Source organism: Convolutriloba macropyga, chromosome 1 (assembly GCF_964194025.1).
Source record: "Convolutriloba macropyga chromosome 1, txConMacr16.3, whole genome shotgun sequence".
Taxonomy (NCBI): Eukaryota; Metazoa; Xenacoelomorpha; order Acoela; family Convolutidae; genus Convolutriloba; species Convolutriloba macropyga.
The window spans coordinates 9,680,001-9,700,277 of NC_134468.1; the positions used below are offsets into that span (position 1 = coordinate 9,680,001).

General features: G+C 34.0%; 2 protein-coding genes across 2 annotated transcripts in view; one reads left to right on the top strand and one right to left on the bottom strand.

Annotated features, from left to right (window-relative positions):
• LOC142334816 (neuropeptide S receptor-like) overlaps nucleotides 1–20,277 on the top strand; it is a 311,777-nt gene that overhangs the window by 64,120 nt on the left and 227,380 nt on the right. The window lies entirely within an intron of this gene.
• LOC142345479 (elongin-C-like) lies at nucleotides 11,854–15,966 on the bottom strand. The gene is made up of 2 exons (XM_075397547.1): nucleotides 15,739–15,966; nucleotides 11,854–12,853 (listed from the first exon to the last, which is right to left on the bottom strand). The coding sequence occupies exons 1-2, from the start codon at nucleotides 15,963–15,965 to the stop codon at nucleotides 12,712–12,714; spliced, it is 369 nt and encodes a 122-aa protein (XP_075253662.1). The 5' UTR covers nucleotide 15,966; the 3' UTR covers nucleotides 11,854–12,711.

Below are 20,277 nucleotides of genomic sequence, written 5' to 3' on the forward strand. Positions count from 1 at the left end.
ATATATATATATGTATATATATGTATATATATATATATATATATATGATTTTATATATTTATATACATATATTATATATATATATATATATATATACTTACATATATATATATATATATATATATATATATATATATATGTATATATATATATATATATATATATATATATATATATGTAAGTATATATATATATATATATATATAATATATGTATATAAATATATAAAATCATATATATAATATATATATATACATATATATACATATATATATATATATATATATATATATATATATATGTATCTCTATAAATATAAATATAAATATATATATATATATATATATGTATATATATATGTATATATATATATATATATATATATATATATATATAACTATACAAGAGTAATATATATATATATATATATATATATATATATTTATATATATATATATATATAATTATATATATATATATATATAACTCTTGTATAGTTATATATATATATATATATATATATATATATATGTAAGTATATATATATATATGTATATATATATATAATATATGTATATAAATATATATAATCATATATATATATATATATATATATATATATATATATATACATATATATATATATATATAAATATATATATATATATATGTATCTCTATAAATATAAATATATATATATATATATGTATATATATATATATATGTATATATATATATATATATATATATATATAACTATACAAGAGTTATATATATATATATATATATATATATATATATATTTATATATATATATATATTATATATATATATATATTATATTATATATATATATAATATATGCGTGTGTGTGTATGTGTGTGTTGTGTGTGTGTGTGTGTTGTTTGTGTGTTATTGTGCATCGGAGTGTAAATAGGGGGGGGGAGTGGTGGTGGTGGTGGGAGGGGGGATGTTAAGTATTTGGGGATGTAGATCATTAGCTGTTGAGGATGTGCCTGCTATCAGTGTCGGATATTCCCATTTCCCTTATTGGGAAAGTAATCTTCCCAACTCTATTTGGCCATTAAGGCTTGATTGGATTATGTGAAAATGTCACTCAATTGATATAAATGAGCTGCTGATTAACTTGAATGCAAAATGCTCTCGAGGCAAATATTGAGGTTGATGTCAATTCCTAACGCCCTTAGTCTTGTTTATGTCCCATTTTTTTTTTTTTTGGGGGGGGGGGGCTCATGGAAAAAAGTGTTCATTCAGATTTAACGTTAAAAATTTCTAAATATTTTTCATATATTAGCTGAGTAGTTAAAGTTTGACTAAATTTGTTATTAGTTAATTATTGTGGAATTTGTAGCAAACGGATATACTATAAATACAACTATTGATACACTTTTAAAAATATTTAAAGTACTTGAGGCCCAAATGTCAAAAATGTCAATTGGTCGGGAAAAACGAACATTTCAACTTTTAATGAGCAAAAACTGGATCGAAAGCTCTAAATGACTCAATTACAGATCTCGAAATCATCACTACGATTTTATTTAAGAATGATTTCACTAAGTAAATATTGTAACCTAAATGCGTCTATGCAATCGAGTTAAGAACAACTAGCTGATAATTGAATGCGATATGTTTGACAAACTGGAAACTTTAGACGCTCGGCTATTTATATGGTTCAGTTCAAGCAAGTGTTCGTAGACCAACAACCCCTCGTGCGATGCACCAAAGAAATCAAAATCTAATTTGTCACTGTAAGAAAGACAATATGACATTATCAAATCTAAAAAAGTTCAAGCCCCATCAAACTAATTGTCCATCCCCAAGGGCAGTTAAAAGCTTGGACAATTTAAAATTGTTATGCAGAATCGCCCAATTGAGTCTGGAACAATTTTTGATCGGCGCTCGTCCAGGCCATTCCTAAAGAGTGAAATGTTTAAGGACGATCAAAAATGCAGTTTTACTACAATTTTACCACAAAAGATGATATGTCAGTCAGATAATGAAAATTGTCGTTCAGTCTCAATGATTGGATCTATTCTGTTCCCCCCCCCCCCCCAGTGTTTTTTATGACCTCCAGTTAAAAATTATATGTTGTTATATAGCACGTTTCTATGTAAAAAAAATAGCACGTGGGCCTGGGGGTCATAAAAAATTTATGCTCACTAAGTTGGGGGGAACAGAATTAATTGTTGCTGCAGCGAAAATGTTTGAAACGTTTCGAAAGGGTCAAACTACCAAATTTCTAAATCCCATTACGTTAGCTATTGATACATTTATTGATACACTTGTTGAGTTTACCGAGGAAGTTAGAAGCAAAACAGACAGCAAAAATTTCATAAACACTGAATTGAGTGACCTGTGAAAACATTTTGAATCTATCAATTAATCAGTTTCTAATGAAGAAAAGGAAATAAATGGAGTTTAGTGCCGAATCGATCAAATCTCAGTTTCAAAAACAATCTCACTAATCAAACATAAGACATAAAAGTACACTTACTTAAATAGAGACTTAAATTTACAAAATCCTAATTCAGAACCATATTTTTCAGGGCATTTAATCTGATGTGACAGAACCTTCTAAAAGGAGCTATATTAGTTTCCCCTCTGCTCAACGCATACTGATGTTTAAAAGACTGATGGCCAGTAAAGATGATGAGAAAATGTCAGACTATGACTTAGATAAACTGGTAGAATATATGAAAATAATGAAATCAATTGAACTCAATTGAATCGATAGAAAAAAATTTATTTGAGGCAAATTGCTTGCTCATTTTTTCTTGTTATTTCTCAGGTTTTACTCAAGCAACTATTCTGAAACAACTGAGCTAGGACTGAAAGTGTGCCAACATTTTGGTCAATGCGCTTTTTCAGCCAAAAAGCAGATGGATATTTTCGCCTTGTTCTGTTTAGATCTGCAAAAACATAATTTTATCGGAGTCTTGAAACAGATAAAATTAAAGATTTGAAAAACAAAACTTGCACAAAAGTCAGCTTGAAATCTTTTCTCTGCTTAGAGATTGCTATAAACTTTAAATCTATAGCAACAGTTGAATTCTAAGAAATCGAAATAGTTCAAGCAATGCACTGACCAGAAATTATCATCTTTGTATGATTACAAAGATCTATTTTCAAAAATGTCTCCTACAATTAGTCAAAACAGCAGCCAATTACACAGAAGATCAGATAAATTTTTTTAAAATTCATCGTCTTCTTGAGTGGTTTGCATTCAATAGCTGTCTCTTTTTTGTGAAGTAAAAAAAATTTTTAACTTCTTTGTGGTGATTAGAACAGGTACTCACACGTAATGAGATATAAAACCATTCAAACAATTTTTAAACATCGTTTCTTAATTTAAAAAAAAACATCAATTACAAATATCTGGACCTAAAACTTAGGTTTTTGATATCTGCTGTAAAAAGTTTTGATAATCAGTACACTGCCAAAGAATTCAATCGCGAAAAACTGTTTTTGTGGCACGAATGCATTGTAGTACAATGTGGCACAATTTACATGTTCTCATGCATACTGAGTAAATGAGAAGTAACGGAAGTAAAATGTAAAATTTATATTGCAGGAGGAAATGTTGACAACGGATGCATTTCTTACCGGTGAAATAACTTCTTGGCTCCCGATGAGTAAAACAAAAGTTTGAAACAGTGATGAGGGGGTACTTGCGCATTAGATTGTTTTTTGCAATTTTCTAGTCCAATCAGCTGCTGCCTGTATAAAAATATGCAAATGAAGTAATCACAACGAGAGCTTATTTAAAACATATCAACAATGTTGTTACGGACCCTTGAAATTTCTAACAATTCGATTTCGAAGTTTGATTACTTAACGATGGTGATGGAATTATTATGGTTAATATTTTTAACACTGAGTTCCTAATACGTTATTTGTTTCATCGTATTTCTAAATATCAGCATGATTGACAACTACAAATAATAAATTCTTTTTTACACTGTGAGATTCGAACGAAAGTAAAAACCATGGGCATTAAAAATCCCTGGACTTGTTTTTGACAACCTTTTGAGTTTGCTAAAAGTTATTAAATTAAATCACTTCCATTTAAAATGACTATCTCTGTAGAGAAAACAAAGAACGTTACTTTAGGGTTTGTTTCAGAAGAATCTTAAAGTCGCTCGAAAATACTCATTCTCGTAACGACCCTTGACCTCCAACTGATAGCGAACTGATTCAATATTTCGAGCTTACTGTTCCATCATAAAAAAATAAAGCTTTCAATATGATTGAAGAAAAATTTAGATAAATTGGCAGAATATATAGAAATTATGAAATCAATTGAACTCTTTTGCAAAGTAAAGCATTAAGTGTGATAACAAAGACCATTCAATAAGTGTTTCTGAGCGTTGTTCTCAGAGACAGATAAAACAAATAAGGACGGTCTATTTCTGGCAGATATTCAGAGCTGTGAAGATTTCTGGAGATCCTATTGTAGAAAACCAGATATCCTAAGAATCCCATTTGATTGAATTTTGGAGAAGGTATTACAAGACCGCCTCAAAAATGCTTATTTGAGGCAAATTGCCTGCTCATTGTTATTTTCTTGTTTCTTCTAAGTTTTTACTCAAACAAAAACTATTCTGAAAGAACTCTGCTAGGACTGAAAGGGTGCCAACAATTGACTCAATGCGCTTCTTCAGCTAAAAAAATAGTTGAATATTTTTTGCCTTGGTTTAATTAGATCTGCGAAAACATAATTTTATCTGCGTCAAGCGACTTGAAAAACAAAACTTGCATAAAGGTCAGATTGAAAGGTTATCCTTGCTTATAAAATGCTTTGACTTATAATCGTTTAACTTTTCCAACTTATTTGTGATGATTGAAACACGTACTCACACGTACAGAGATATAAAATTAATCAACAAATTTTTAAACGTCGTTTTTTAATTTTAAGTAAGATGAATAAAAGTTTCTAAACCTAACACGTAGGTTTTTGATATCTGCTGTAACAAGTTTCGGCAATCAATACACTGCAAAATAAAACCTGTGCACAAAAAAATGTTTTTGAAGCACGAAGGCGTCGTAGTAAAGTGTGGCACGAATTGCAGAATCCCATACTCACATGCATGCTGAGTAAATGAGGTATAACGGAAGTAACAAGTAAAGTTTAGTTTTATTGCACGAGAAAAATTTAACAGCACGATTCGAAGGCCTGTCAAAGTTATATTTAAGATTTTGTTACAGTTACTATGCTGTTATCGTAACGTTGAATTAATTTCTGGAAGTAGTTTTTAGTTTTGGCAACGTTTTTTTTTCAAATTCAACGCAAAGAACCGAGAATTTCTAACGAAAATTCACAATATTGCTTGAATTTTTGAGCGGTTTTTAACGCCTTACACCTCAATCCGGGTTCTATTAGACCAAAAAACCATCATCTGTGCAAAAAATAACGAAAAACGAATTACTCATACAGGCTGTTGGAAGCAAAAACTTCGTCCTCAGAGCACAAGTTTCATCCTTGGAGCTGAAGGGAGGTACAAAAATCTAACTGACCAATTCCATTTGAAGCAATTTGAACTCTCTCTTACCTTTAGATCCCCCGCGGTGCAATTAACAACTGCCGTTCTCTTGTTCTGTGCGACTTTTGAAAGTGTAATAAGGCCACAAACTGCGCACAATGTTGTCATGTCTTTCAAGAGGGTGAAAATGATCAAAAGTGGGTCTCAAATTCAATTAAAAACAGGTCCAGAAAGCTTGGAGGGGAAGAATGAGTACATGAGGGTTTGTATGGAGTAAAAACAGATTTTCGCGTCTGCCATGATTGAATTACCTGTTCCTGATTACTATGAGTGGAGCCGCTATTGAAATACGTGTGCGTATAACATTGCGTACGGTTTGTGTGTATATACACACATATATACATACACATACGTATATATACAACAGGCGGACGCTATATACCTTTAGCACTAAAATAGTATAGGTAGTATTAGCTGGAAATATTTAAGCGTTTAAATACTACTGCATAAAAGATATATATGGAGCACTTTTAGGAAATGAAAAAGGGGATTGTTGTTATTGAATGAATGAAAATAGGGAGGATATTTTGGAAAAAGTAGGAATTGAAAGGAATAAGGAAAAATAAAGCGGGGTGGTTGATAGGAATTAAAAACGCTCAATTGAAGTCATTCACTTCAACTATTAAGGTCTAGTGGTTGCTACTAACTTATTATAACTGCTATTACTAGTGCTGGTAGTTTTAATTTATAACAGTTTCTTCCTTCTTCTTCGGCTTCGCGAATTCGAGTTTGAATGTTCGGATTAAGATATAAATATTATAATCTAAATTTGAAGTAAATGTTTGCAACACACATAACTTATTCACTTGCAGTTTTGGTCTTGGCTTATTTTGGTTATCTAACTCTGAACTAGACCAAATTAGGCTCCACAAAGCCTGGGGTGGTTTTGGAAGAGACAAACAGGGAAAGAACACTACACAAAGCAGGGAAAAAGGCAGAATTGTTAAGGGGGGATTAAAAACATGTTGAATGAAACGAAAGAGGCGGAAAACACGCTATATATGAACAGCGGCGGGTTGTTGCATATTTGTATGTATGTATTTATGTATGTTCGTGTGAGTATATATGTGTGTATGTGAGTGTGTGTATGCGTGTGTGTGTGTGTGTTGCGTGTGTGTGTGTGTTTGTGTGTGTATGTGTGTGTGTGTGTGTGAGATTGCGTATGTCCTTTGTATTTTGCATTTGCTGGTGTGCGAGGGGGAGGGGGGTCGTGGTGAAGAGTTTGGAGTAGCTGAATCTGGAATAATTCGATTCCGGGCGCATTAGACATTAAGTGGGTTTAACTGTTGCACTTGAATAGATAGTGATCAAACTTGGTAAGAATTGTTGGCCCTTTATCTCAATTTGTGTATGTCAATCTACGGTAGCTTTGTTTGTAGCTGCAGGCAATAATTGCAGAGTACTTGTACTGTTTCTTTGGGAAAAGTTGCCTTTAGGAAGTGAGAGATTTAAACAGAAGATAGAATAGAAAAGTTATCTCGCAACTTCCTGAACGGCAGAAGGAAAATTGCAAGCACTGGAAAGTGATTAACAGAGGCGCCGCATTAACTTATAACTCAAATTTAGATAAGGATTAGAAATCGTTCTAATTTGTTGACTGTACTCATTCTTTCAAATGATTTTTCAAAGATCGATTTTTTTTCAACCCTGTATTGTCTATTTCTCCACCAGATATGTGTTTTGTTTATGTCACAGGTACATTACGCAATAACCCCTAGTGATGAGCGGATTTAAATCTTGCAGGAATCTTGCTAGAATCTTGCAAGAATCTTGCAAGTTTTGGAATTCTGCAAAATTTATTTGTGTATTTTTGGTAGCTAAAACTAACTGAAAAGAAAATGAAACGACTGATATGATAATTCTTGATCAACAGAACTGAACCTATATGATTTTTTTTCGTAAAGGCCTTTTGAATGTGAAACTTTGCAAGAATCTTGCAAGCTTCCTGCAAGATTTTGAATTCAAACACAATTTTCCGACAAATAACTGGAAATAAACATCGAGGCAACCAAATCTGTCCTTTTTAAGTTCAATTTACCAAATAAAATACAAAAACAAACACTTCCAATCTTTCTCCCTTTTTGTATTCAAACGAATTATTTGTAGCGAAACAAGCAGTTGGAATTTGTTTGGTCCTGATCCTATCGGTAATTTGGAATCTTTTTGTAGTTGTAAAACATTCCGATTGATGTTAGGTTTAATTACTTTCCTATAGTTTATTTCAGTAACTCCGCACTTGCCAGTCTAGAGTCCGGAATGAAATGGGTGGGAATAAACTCAAATTTCATCCGGGTCAAGGATTAATCGCAAAAATATGTAAGATATGCAGTGAAAAGTTGCTTTTTTTCACCGCAAATTTTGTACATATATTTGGGGTGAAAAGCAGTGAAATTATATAATTTAACCGCTATAGTAAGCGGTGAACTTACAAAAAGTCACCGCAATTCACCGCCCTTACAAGGGTTCAAACCTCGCACCCCATGCATGTCATGCTCTTCTTCTTCAACTGCGCCATCTATCACTAAATTCCTATATATTTGTTTTGAATATAAATCAAATTCCTTCTGCTTTCTGTAGAACATGCGCAGTTTTGTACGATTTGCGATCTTTAGTGGTGAAATTACTTATTTGAGCGGTGAAATGTGGTGCTTTTTTGTAAGTTCACCGCTTACTTTAGTGGTGAAATTACAGAAATTCATCGCTTAGAAAAAAATGTTAAAAAGATGTAAGATTCAGGGATAATTATGGGGGGGGGGGGCTCAAATCTAACAATTCCTCCCTTAATCCACATTAGTTTCACCGCATTCACTGCTGAACTCACACAATTTTAACGTTTTTTTCTAAGCGGTGAATTTATCTAAGTTCACCACCAAGTTAAGCGGTGAATTTATGTAATTTCATCGCAATCACCACTTATCTCACATAATTTGGACACCTTTTTCGGAGCGCTGAATTTATGTAAATCCACCGCTAAAATCGGCGGTGAAATTTTGTAATTTCACCGCTACCAGGCGATAAAGTTTTTTTTCACCGCATTCAGCGCCTGATTTATGTAATTTCACCACATACACCGCTCATCTTACATAAATTTGCGTTGAATGGCGGTGACACCTCGACCCGGGAGTTCAAATAAAAAAATCAGATTTTCTGGCCGACTAAAAATGACACGTTAATCACGATAAAAATTTGAAAGACAGCAGGAGTCTTGCTCACATCTGTCTTGAATTTTGCATGACCCCAGTGACCCCAATTCTCTAATCAAAACAATTGACATCGATTGGGTCAATCGACTGACTGCAATAATGGATTCCTCGGAATGGATTCCGTGCATTGGTCAACGCAGCAACTCGTTTTCAGGTCTTTTGAATGGTAAGAAAACTCAACAAAGCGTTTCAGTGGCTACTCTTCTGCAATTTTCATAACAAAATTTATTTTTTCTGTCCAAAGAAATCGCCGACTATGCAACAATATTCTCTCCAGCTGCAGACATGAGTGTTTTGATAAAAAGATAACCCCTTTTCATATTTAAAGCTGCTGGATTCAGCTTAGCCATGATTGTTCAATAAACATCACCCTGTCTGGAGTTGCTATCGGGTAGAAAAGACTATCGGTCACAAACAGGACAGAGACTATCCACGAAACAGGCTGAGAACAGACAATCCCGCCGAAATTGGTTGTGGTGGTTATAGCGCTTCTCTGCTGCATCAGAGAGCCACATGGTAACCACATTTGTTTTGTGATCCGTCCTTACAGAGATGACAGTTTCGTTTTTTCAAAGTATTTTTTGCCGATTATAGACCCGACTAGTCCCGTCATGCAGGAAACTTTTATAATTTCGCTCGACCACACAACTCCCACAAGTTCTAATTCATCTATGTTACCTCTATGTTCACACTTTTTTCAAGCCATCATGCAAGCCACAGAAAGCTCTCAAGGAAATCTAATTTGCATTTCTCAGCTTTTTTTTTCAGCAAAGGCCTGCTTTATTGCAAGCAAATTGTAACAATTTTTAACTAAAAAATCTACAACCCAAATATCACGGTTCGAGTCCTAATCAAAACAACTCAACACATCAAAAGAGCAAAAAAGCCTAAAAAAGTCCAAAATTTCAAAAACTTTCATTTACAAGCACATTTGATGAAAGTTCATTTTTTAACCAAAAATTATCTTTGACAGAGATTTTTGAAAATAACCTTTGACAGAGATTTTTGAAACTTTCAAACCAATGAGCTTTAGTTAAAACCAAAGCACAACAGTATGAAAAAGGCGCTCAAAAATTTGCTCACCTGGAACACTTTTGTTCCAGCTCAATCTTTGGCTCTTTCAAAAACAGCAATAAAAAAGACTCTTTTCGCTCCACGCTTCAATTAAGTCACTGTTTTTTTACACTTCAATTTTGGCTTCAAATTCAATCTAAAAAGAGAAACTGTCTAACGAAATCAGCTTCAATTGAGATATAAATAAACAATGTACGGAGAAAACAGAACAGAAATCGCAAAATGAAAAAATTTCGTAAAATGCCCTCTAAATAAAAACTGAAAATTATTTTCTTCTTCTATAGTGAATTAGAATACAATTAAAAAACCATAGACATCAGCATTCAGGGAAGGGCTTGAAAAATAAATTTCAAGTAAATTTTATCAAGGGCCGAAAGCATTTAATCCCAGAAAAAAAAACCATTTTTAAATTAAACGACAGAACAAAAATTTTGCCAAAAATAAATTAACCTTTTATATTCAGAAAAATTAAAACTTTTTCATTTAGTACAAGCATAGATTTTCATTTAGTACAAACATAGAAAATTTCAAAAAGACAGCCAAACAATTAAATTGTTCCCAACAAGTTGGTAAAACCAGAATAAGCTCTCAAACTTCTAATTTTGTGAAGACAAAAAACTAAGAAATTGAGATGAATCAAAAAAAAGAATTTCACAATTTTTTTTTCAAATTTCAATAAAAACTGCGTTATACAATCAAGTATTCACGCAATCCAGAAAAGAAAGCGCTTCAGATTAATAGGATTCAATTTGACTACGCATCCTAGACAACATAAAACTTAAAGCTAAAATTAGCTGGCGGGGCAGATAGCCATCATCTAGCCACGATGGCTTCATAGATCTGCACGCTCAGAAAGAAAAAATACAGTCCGAAAGAAGCGAACTTTTGGTCGCTTTTCATTTGCTGAGCTTTCTTATTTTGGCTACAATTATGTATAATTTGTGGCTGCTTCTACTAGCTGTTCTCAAAAAACCTTCAATTGATGTGAACCACCCCATTTTCTATGGTCAAAGATTTTGATTTTGAGGAGTCATGTTTGAAAGTCAGGTAAGTCACTTGCGCCCACAATCTTACTGGAGTGATTGAACAAAATCTTGCTCTCCAAAGAGTCAAAAAAGATTTCACCTAAACGCAATTCAGTCAGCATTAAGCCTCGAGATACAAACTTCCAACAAGCTGTCAGATTGCAAGAAAATAGCCGCTATAACTTTGCCGATCTGCTGTCGCAAGAAGATAGTAAAGGAGATTAGAAAGAAAGTTCATTTTATTAAATAAGGATATGCTACATTTTGATTAAGAACCTGTATAACTTATTGATGATTCTATTAGCTTGTCTCAAATAACCTTCAGTTAAAGTGACACATATTCACTTGACCCTTTCTATTTGAATTGAAGTAAAGTTAATTTCAGGGTAAGGAAGTTCTTGAGAGTTAGGTAAGTCACGTGTGCCCCAAAACTTATTGAGGCGAATGAACGAAAAACCTAAGAGTCGAAACTGAAGTCACGCAAGCAATGCAGCCAAAATTGCGTGGATTGAACAAAAAGCAGATGTGAAGTGACTGTGTCAAAATTTTTGCGATATAAAAAAAATCAAAGAGAATACAAATAATAACCCCAGCTCTTGCTTTGCGGCTATTAAAAACAGCCTGCATAAGACGGCTGTGGGCAAATAAGCTCACTTGGCAAATTTTTTTCATACTTTACTAGCTGTTTCGAAAGAAGGTATTAATAAAATACCCGCTCCTCGAAATTGTGAACCAAAATAATTCTTTCAAACCTCATTATCCCTGACCTTCCGGTTTTTTGTACACGCTCCCCGCTCACGTATTAAAATAGATCACCATAACTCTTGTCCGAGTCGTAACAGAAACAGAAAACCATACTGCCTTTTCCAATCTTAAAAAACACTTCGCCAATTTTCTGAGTCGTAAAATCCTAAGATCACCAAAACTTGTCTTCGAGTCGTTAAAAAGCGCGCAAGTAATAGCCGTTTGAGACGGTGGTTATTAACAACACAAGTTGAATAATTAATTAAACACTATTTACAAGTCCAACAAAACGCACAGGCCGACTTGCGCATTCAACATTTACACTGTCTAATAACAATTCATTACATCATAACAAAAACTATGCAAAGATCTGTCCTCTAAGTTCTCACAATCTTGATTGCTCCGTCATCTGGCAATCACAAACTGGAGAGTACTATAATTCACTAGCCTTTTAGGTGGCTACAAGGCGTGACCCCCTTACTGGTGGGCGGGTTTCGGATTTGTTTCCTTTCCTTCCCCTTATTAAAAATTTCCCTCGTAAGCCTACCTGAACAAAAATAATACGTACTTTAATTAATAACGTCTGATAGCGATAGTTCTAGTCGCCGAAAAAAATGAATGTACATTATGTGTCCAAAAATATTAATTTAGGTATGCACATAAATTTTAAAATTACGCTAATTTATTGATACGTCAGGGGATGCTGTTAATGGACATTTATTGGAACAATAAATTATTGGATAACTCAGTTAATTGACTTTTTGTTATGTTCATCAGTAACTTAATTCGGTTAGACTATTGTTTTCTGACACTCGTTATTGATTGTTTCACTCGGCCTAATTCCAATCTGATATTAAAACTGGATAGGTCAATAACAGATGTCTAATATACATTCGTTACAGAAAACGACCTATTAGAGTAGGAAATATGAAGGAGTTGCTACACTCAATCAAATTTTTGTGGCTCAAAGGCGGCAGTCAAATACTGATTAACACAGCCATAAATATGCCTGTGGAAAACCACAGCCATATTCGATCCCCAGGAGAAGGGAGGGGAGGGGAGGGGAGGAAACGGTTCCTGGGTATGTTATTGTGGCAGTTTAAGTTAGCAATCTAGGAAGTTGGATGCCATGAGGAGTTCCAGGGCTATTTCTGTTGAGATGGGGAACTCTGGGATCTCTGTGGAACTGTTCGTGTATCTAGTCTTGTAAGCGAAGTACTGGCACACTTTGCTTAGTACATGAGACCTGAAACACAATCAATTCATCTACCAAAACTTTAGTTTCGGGACAAAATTCACAATGCCAATTTACCCATTGATTGATAACATCTAATCAGATTATTGGACGAAAAGATGAAAGGGAATTAATTGGGTATAATGGATTGGGCATATTGGCACATTGGGTATTTTGGCATTGGGTATATTGTCATATAACCCAACCTGTAGCTAGAAAGTTCATTTCCAATACATTGAGCTATAAGGTGTTCAGGTGACTAAAAATCGTTGATCGGGTCTGGATGTTGAACCTGAAAATTGATTCGATGTAACCTTTCAAATTCAGATTTATAATCCTAATTACTGCCTGTAGTCAACCTGAATGCCTTGGGTAACCAAGAAGATAAATGTATTTTCCTCGGACAATCTTCAAAAAATAGTCGGTCCGTGCTCAAATTCATTTAAAAAGATTATAAAACGGGTCAGCTTTATCACAACAATCTAAGTTTGAGCTAAACACGCTTTAAGAAGATTTCGCTCATAAGTTGAATCTAAAATCGGGGAGATTGCGAACCAAATATTAAATCAAGATGGTAAAGTGAAAATCAGAAATATGTCAATTGGAAATAAAAAACCAGTTTCGGAAAAACAGAAAATCAATCTAACTTGACAACAATACCTATTTTCATTACAAGTCATCGTTATATTGAGAGTAATCATGGAAAATCGAAGACGGCATAATAGAAAATAAGTTCAATCAACAAGCCGATAGCAAAACGATGAAGATAAAAGCATTTTTAGCCATTAGTCAATAGAACACTCATATTGAACATATATACAATTTATCACCAAAAGCCAAAAATTAGCAGAAAAAACGACTTTTCTTTATACCTGACATACACAAGCTCATTGCGACTCCTAAAAAATGTCCTAAAAACATCCAAGCAAATAATATAGAGAAAATAACAATGGAGAACTTCGTCAAAGGCAGAGTGCAGGAGTTTCACCCAAAAATCCAATTTTTCTCAATGATATTGAAACGAAGACCCGGACGAACATTAAGAAAGACCGAATAAAGAAGCCTGATGCATAAGCCACGACACCACAATTGATATTAAACACAAGCCAGTACCGCCAGACAACATGGGAGCAGTTGGTATTGATTGCAGATAGCTTAGGGCTAAGAGGGCCTCGTTTCAGAGCAATTAAAAATATGAAAACAATTTTCGTGCATTTTTTGACTATAAGTGGTAAATAGCTGCTAAAAAGCCGTTGTGGTGAATACCTGCGAATTGAGTTCAGTTGGCTTAAAAGTAATGGCATCAATTTAGATTACACAAAGGCTAAAGACCACCTAGATTAAGAATAGGTATGTTTTATTTAATACTTTGTGACATGATATCACTCTAACAATTTTCAGCCTATTGGAATATCCCTCATGAACTTTTCAGTAATATAAGGCTAATTATAAGATTGCAAACTCGCCTATAGGCTAATCCAATGACAGAATCATCTTTGCTAAACGCAGACTGAAAACAGGCCACATTTCCATTTCCATACGAGGAATCGAAAATGAAGTAAAGCAAAACGTAATTTGAAGCATTTAAGCAGTTAACAGCTGTAATCAGTAAGCAAAATCCTCTCTGAACAAAGTAAGTATCATAAGTACTCAAAACTGAGCATCAACTACTAAAAAGTGTGGCCAAAAAAAGCGACACCTTTATACGAAAAAATGGGCAACAAAAACAAACATCAAACACAAAGCCCTAGAAAAATTCCAAGAAATGGAAACATTTATCAAGAAAATATTCGGATTTACCTTAGGCAAGCTTCGATACATCAGCGTAGTTATTCCATGTTAACTAAACTTTAACCTAACCGACTAACTTTGGCGAAATTGGCCTTAGAAGACTGACGAAGGCTTTGCTTTGGAAGGGATGGTGGGCCCAAAAATTGGGAATTAAGAGTGGTATCAAATAATAATCATGTTTCACCCCTATTTATTTAACCCCTATCGCTCCGCACCAATTTATTCACCACTCTATCATTTAGCCCATCTATCACTTCACTCCGATTTTAATCTTTTATATAATTGGGACTATTAAATTAGTATAAACATAGCCGGCAGATTGCCGGAATAGCTGCGAAAGAATAGACTTATGTGCCGTATAATCGAGATAGAAAAAGATACAGCAATAATTCGAAGAAGTTATCGACGCCTCTCAAAAAAACTATGTAAAAAACATTCAGCGATAAATTAATAAAGCTTGTTAAAATTCAATGCGCAGAAGCCTTTTCATTGGGGGCCTTTATTCGACCTTCAACCTTCAAAGTTCCTTCGACCTTAACTAATTCAAATTAAACATAAGTTTTGAAGTGCAAAAGTCATTTTTATTGCGTGAGGTAAGTCACGTTTGATCAAAATCTAATCATGTAACAGACTGAAAACTTTTACTAGAGCGAGTAAGAAATGACGTCACGCGAGCAAATGCAGTTAATGAAAGGAAGAAGTCATTCGCAAAATTTGATTTTTTCAGCTTTGATGTGTGAACAAATGTAAAACGACGAAGAGTGTCCGACGACGAAACAAAAAGCCAACAGCATCGCAATATGGCTCCGCTCAGCTTACAGCTTCGCAGCTATAATCATTTGGCCGTGCCTCAGCGGTCCATGGGATTAGATATGAAACTATGAAAACCGAACATACGATTAAGTAATCCGCTTAGTAATGGAAAATATGCATTCAATGTCAACTGCTAATTTGCGGGGTGAAATGGTGGGTGCGGGGGTGAAACGATATTGTGGTTAAATAAATCGGGATTAAAAGTAGAACCACTCGGAACAATAACAAATTGTCTTAAATTTAAAATATGAATTGCAAAAAATGCTCGATTTCTGATTTTGGAAGTTTCTTACGGAATCTCTCTGAAGTTGACCTCATTAGCCTCATTCTCCGCATACTGTCCAGGTCCACTCAACATAGCCTTTATGGTACCAGATGTGAGAGCGTGTTCTCTCCTAACTACAAATGCATGTCCATCTGAAGATATGAGTCGCACATACTGAGAATTGGGTCCCTCCACTCCCCCGTACTGGGCAGAATCATCAGCTGCAGCCGCATTGGCAGTACTATCTTCAGTCATTTTATCTGAAAGATTAATTTCTATTTGTAAATCTCTCAGCATGATTCATTGAATAATCGTCAAACTTGTAAATTTCTGCTTCATCGAATAATCGTCAAACTTGTAAATTTCTGCTTCATCGCATAATCTTCAAATTTCATCAAATAATCGTCAAACGGATTCAATTTATCTCACCTAATGAGCGTGGAGACATTAACTACCACAACCGGCTACGAAACTGTTATTTTAACAAGGAGGCTCGGTAATGAAACTTCATCGTCTGGTAGCCAATTAAGTCAAGAATGTGGATGAGCGGGGTCGTAACATTATGTGCGTACGCACATTACCGAGCCTCCTTGTTAAAATAACAGTTTCGTAGCCGGTTGTGGTAGTTAATGTCTCCACGCTCATTAGGTGAGATAAATTGAATCCGTTTGACGATTATTTGATGAAATTTGAAGATTATGCGATGAAGCAGAAATTTACAAGTTTGACGATTATTCGATGAAGCAGAAATTTACAATATGTAAATTTCTGCTTCATCGAATAATCGTCAAACTTGTAAATTTCTGCTTCATCGCATAATCTTCAAATTTCATCAAATAATCGTCAAACGGATTCAATTTATCTCACCTAATGAGCGTGGAGACATTAACTACCACAACCGGCTACGAAACTGTTATTTTAACAAGGAGGCTCGGTAATGTGCGTACGCACATAATGTTACGACCCCGCTCATCCACATTCTTGACTTAATTGGCTACCAGACGATGAAGAGATAGAAACCTTTCAAAAACAATCATATCGTTCAATAAACAACCAATGGAATACAATACTGCCGTGCTAGAGGGTCGATAAAAGTTATTGATAATAGGACTACTTAGAAAGGACAAAAATAAAAATCAAACAACATTACTTTTGACCAAAACTCTATGTCTATAATAAAAAAAAGATCATAACAAAATCAAACTCGCATCACATAATAATTAAACAAAACAATTTAACCTATGCTTCATTAGAAAAGATAGGGGAACTGTCCTCAATGCGACTGGTTCACAGGTCGACAAAAAAGAGCAAAGAAGTTTTAAGCTCAAAGATACGTTTCTATTTTTGAAAACATTTAATTTTTCGTCATTAATGTTATTAGATATCAACTGAAATAACTAAAATGTTCTTTATATCTCCATAGGAAGCAATTGAGACAAGTCAGTATCCAATGTGCAACTGCACAAAATTTCAAAGCCAATGGGACCTAATATTATTTTTATAAATTGAAAGGAAAACAAAAATCCTTTAAAATGTACAATTAAATAAAATCTCAAATATTTTATAAAATCTCGTAGTAACAGTAGTAACAAAGCCAACAAACAAATTTTTGAAATTAAAACCATTACAAAGATCAACTTATAGCTCACTGAAAACGGGTTGTGACCTGTGCTTACAGAGACTGAGCTAAAAATCGGCCGAAAAACTATTTAAAAAAACGACGAAGCTCAAAAACCCAAATATATTTTTGAAAACAAATATTTTCCAAAACCATAACCAACTTAAGATTTCAGTAAAACGCGATGGAATAAGTTAAACACCTCAGGAAGTCAATTGGGAGTGTTATTAATGAGACTAAATCATCACACTAAAAATAACAACAAAAACAGGGAGAAACCAAAACTTCTACAAGAACTGTAAATCATCACTTTCTCCTCATCTTAACATCAACAAGTCTTCCTCATAAAAATACTAGGTAGACATGACAACAAAAAGAAACCCAAAACAGTATAGAAATCTCGAAAGTTTTTTACGAAACTAAATGGTCGAAGCAAATGGTAAAAGTTGTGTATAAAAACGCTTAGTATCAAAACAAAGAAACGATTAGTTGAATATAGAACCATTACCGACACTAAATCATAACTCACGGGAAATTTTTCCGCCTGTTTTTACTGATACTGCGCCCGAAGTTGAGAAAAATTAGATTAAAAAGTCGCAGAGTTCAAAATTTCAGATTTTTTTCTTAAAACAAATATATTCAAAGCCATAACAGACCTTAGATAACAAATCAAAGAATTGTATAAATTTGTTGATACCTCCTAAATCGTTAAATGGATCGCTGATTGGGGACATGAAGTCATTGGGCTACAAAAAGTATAACAAATGAAAGCAAAACTCAAGGAGTCCATAATTTTTTTACGAAAACAGTTGGTCAGTCATAAAAACCATGATCTTAACTCTGAAACCTTGATATAATCTCGTTCAGCCTCGTTTATTGTCAATAAAATCTGTCATTGATTGAGCCCTGTCTAGAAATTATTGTCAGTAATTTCCATAAATTACAGCGAGAATATTTTGAAAAATAGTTGGCGCCCAATTAAAATCTATAAATTTTTTTTATCGTAAGGATCCACGGTGAGATCAAGATCAACCCAAATTGTGTTGCACGTCTAAAAAAAAACTCAGTTGTTCAAATGGCTGCGAAATAGATCAACTTTTAAACAAATTTTTTTGGTTTGTCAAAAATGAATAATGCATTTTATAAAATTATCAAGTTTAAATTTGCAAAAAACTCCAAATTTCAGAAGACTCTTAAAGCCAGCGTGAGTACAACACGCTCTTTTTTGAACTTAACAAGCATATGGCCGCAGTTTTAAGGTGTCTACTTCCAGCAAATTTAAAGCAGGTGGGCTAAAAAAAGGAAATTTGGTCCAATTTTTGACGAAAAAAGTTCGAATTTTGAAAAATTTAGCATAAATTCTAGCCAAAAAACTCGGATCGAACAATTCAGCAGCCCTCCTCTGTCTTTAGAGATAAAATTGACCATACTACAGTTAACAATTTTAACATTATTTAGTAAAATTGCCCAAAATGTGGTCAAAAATACCACCAAAAATGTGAATAAAAACAGCCGAATTACCTCTAATATTCACAAAACCTTAAAACTCGATAACTCCCTATAAAAAGCGAAAATTGAAAATAGATTTTGAGTTCCATAATCTACACTGGACGGGCTTTTTAATGATACCACTCACAACTCTCTACCACGATTATATCGACCGGTCAAAATTGTCTGAACAAAAAATCCCATTTGAGTATATAGTTCCTCCCCCACTAAAGTGGGTCGGAACAATTATCGATGAACATAGTTAGTATACTCGCCGTAGTTAAGCTTTCATAATTAAACTTTTAGCTAAACAAAATTCTGACCGCTGAGAAATTTCAGACCCCTAGTGAAGAACTGATATTAATTCTTTGAGATCTTGAGAGATTCTGCGTAATATATAATCTACTACAGTCTCTTGTACAATCGAGTTATTTTTCTTGATAGCCCACAATAATAACGGCATCATGCAATAATAACGGTATATTTGCGATATCTAGGGGGTCTACAGACTATCAGTAATTCGGAGGTATATAGACTACAGGAGGAGGGACCGTTATGGAGGGACTAAAAATAACTCACATAGAATGTCATCGGAGGTAATTAACAAATGTAAAACGACGAAGAGTGTCCGACGACGAAACAAAAAGCCAACAGCATCGCAATATGGCTCCGCTCAGCTTACAGCTTCGCAGCTATAATCATTTGGCCATGCCTCAGCGGTCCATGGGATTAGATATGAAACTATGAAAACCGAACATACGATTAAGTAATCCGCTTAGTAATGGAAAATATGCATTCAATGTCAACTGCTAATTTGCGGGGTGAAATGGTGGGTGCGGGGGTGAAACGATATTGTGGTTAAATAAATCGGGATTAAAAGTAGAACCACTCGGAACAATAACAAATTGTCTTAAATTTAAAATATGAATTGCAAAAAATGCTCGATTTCTGATTTTGGAAGTTTCTTACGGAATCTCTCTGAAGTTGACCTCATTAGCCTCATTCTCCGCATACTGTCCAGGTCCACTCAACATAGCCTTTATGGTACCAGATGTGAGAGCGTGTTCTCTCCTAACTACAAATGCATGTCCATCTGAAGATATGAGTCGCACATACTGAGAATTGGGTCCCTCCACTCCCCCGTACTGGGCAGAATCATCAGCTGCAGCCGCATTGGCAGTACTATCTTCAGTCATTTTATCTGAAAGATTAATTTCTATTTGTAAATCTCTCAGCATGATTCATTGAATAATCGTCAAACTTGTAAATTTCTGCTTCATCGAATAATCGTCAAACTTGTAAATTTCTGCTTCATCGCATAATCTTCAAATTTCATCAAATAATCGTCAAACGGATTCAATTTATCTCACCTAATGAGCGTGGAGACATTAACTACCACAACCGGCTACGAAACTGTTATTTTAACAAGGAGGCTCGGTAATGAAACTTCATCGTCTGGTA

Bases quoted from the DNA above. Each gene is read 5' to 3' on its own strand.
- LOC142345479 (XM_075397547.1), bottom strand. From the start codon at position 15,965: ATGACTGAAGATAGTACTGCCAATGCGGCTGCAGCTGATGATTCTGCC. The intron at 12,854-15,738 runs GTAAGAAACTTC...ATTGTGTTTCAG, and splicing joins GTCAACTTCAGAGAGATTCC to GTCTCATGTACTAAGCAAAG.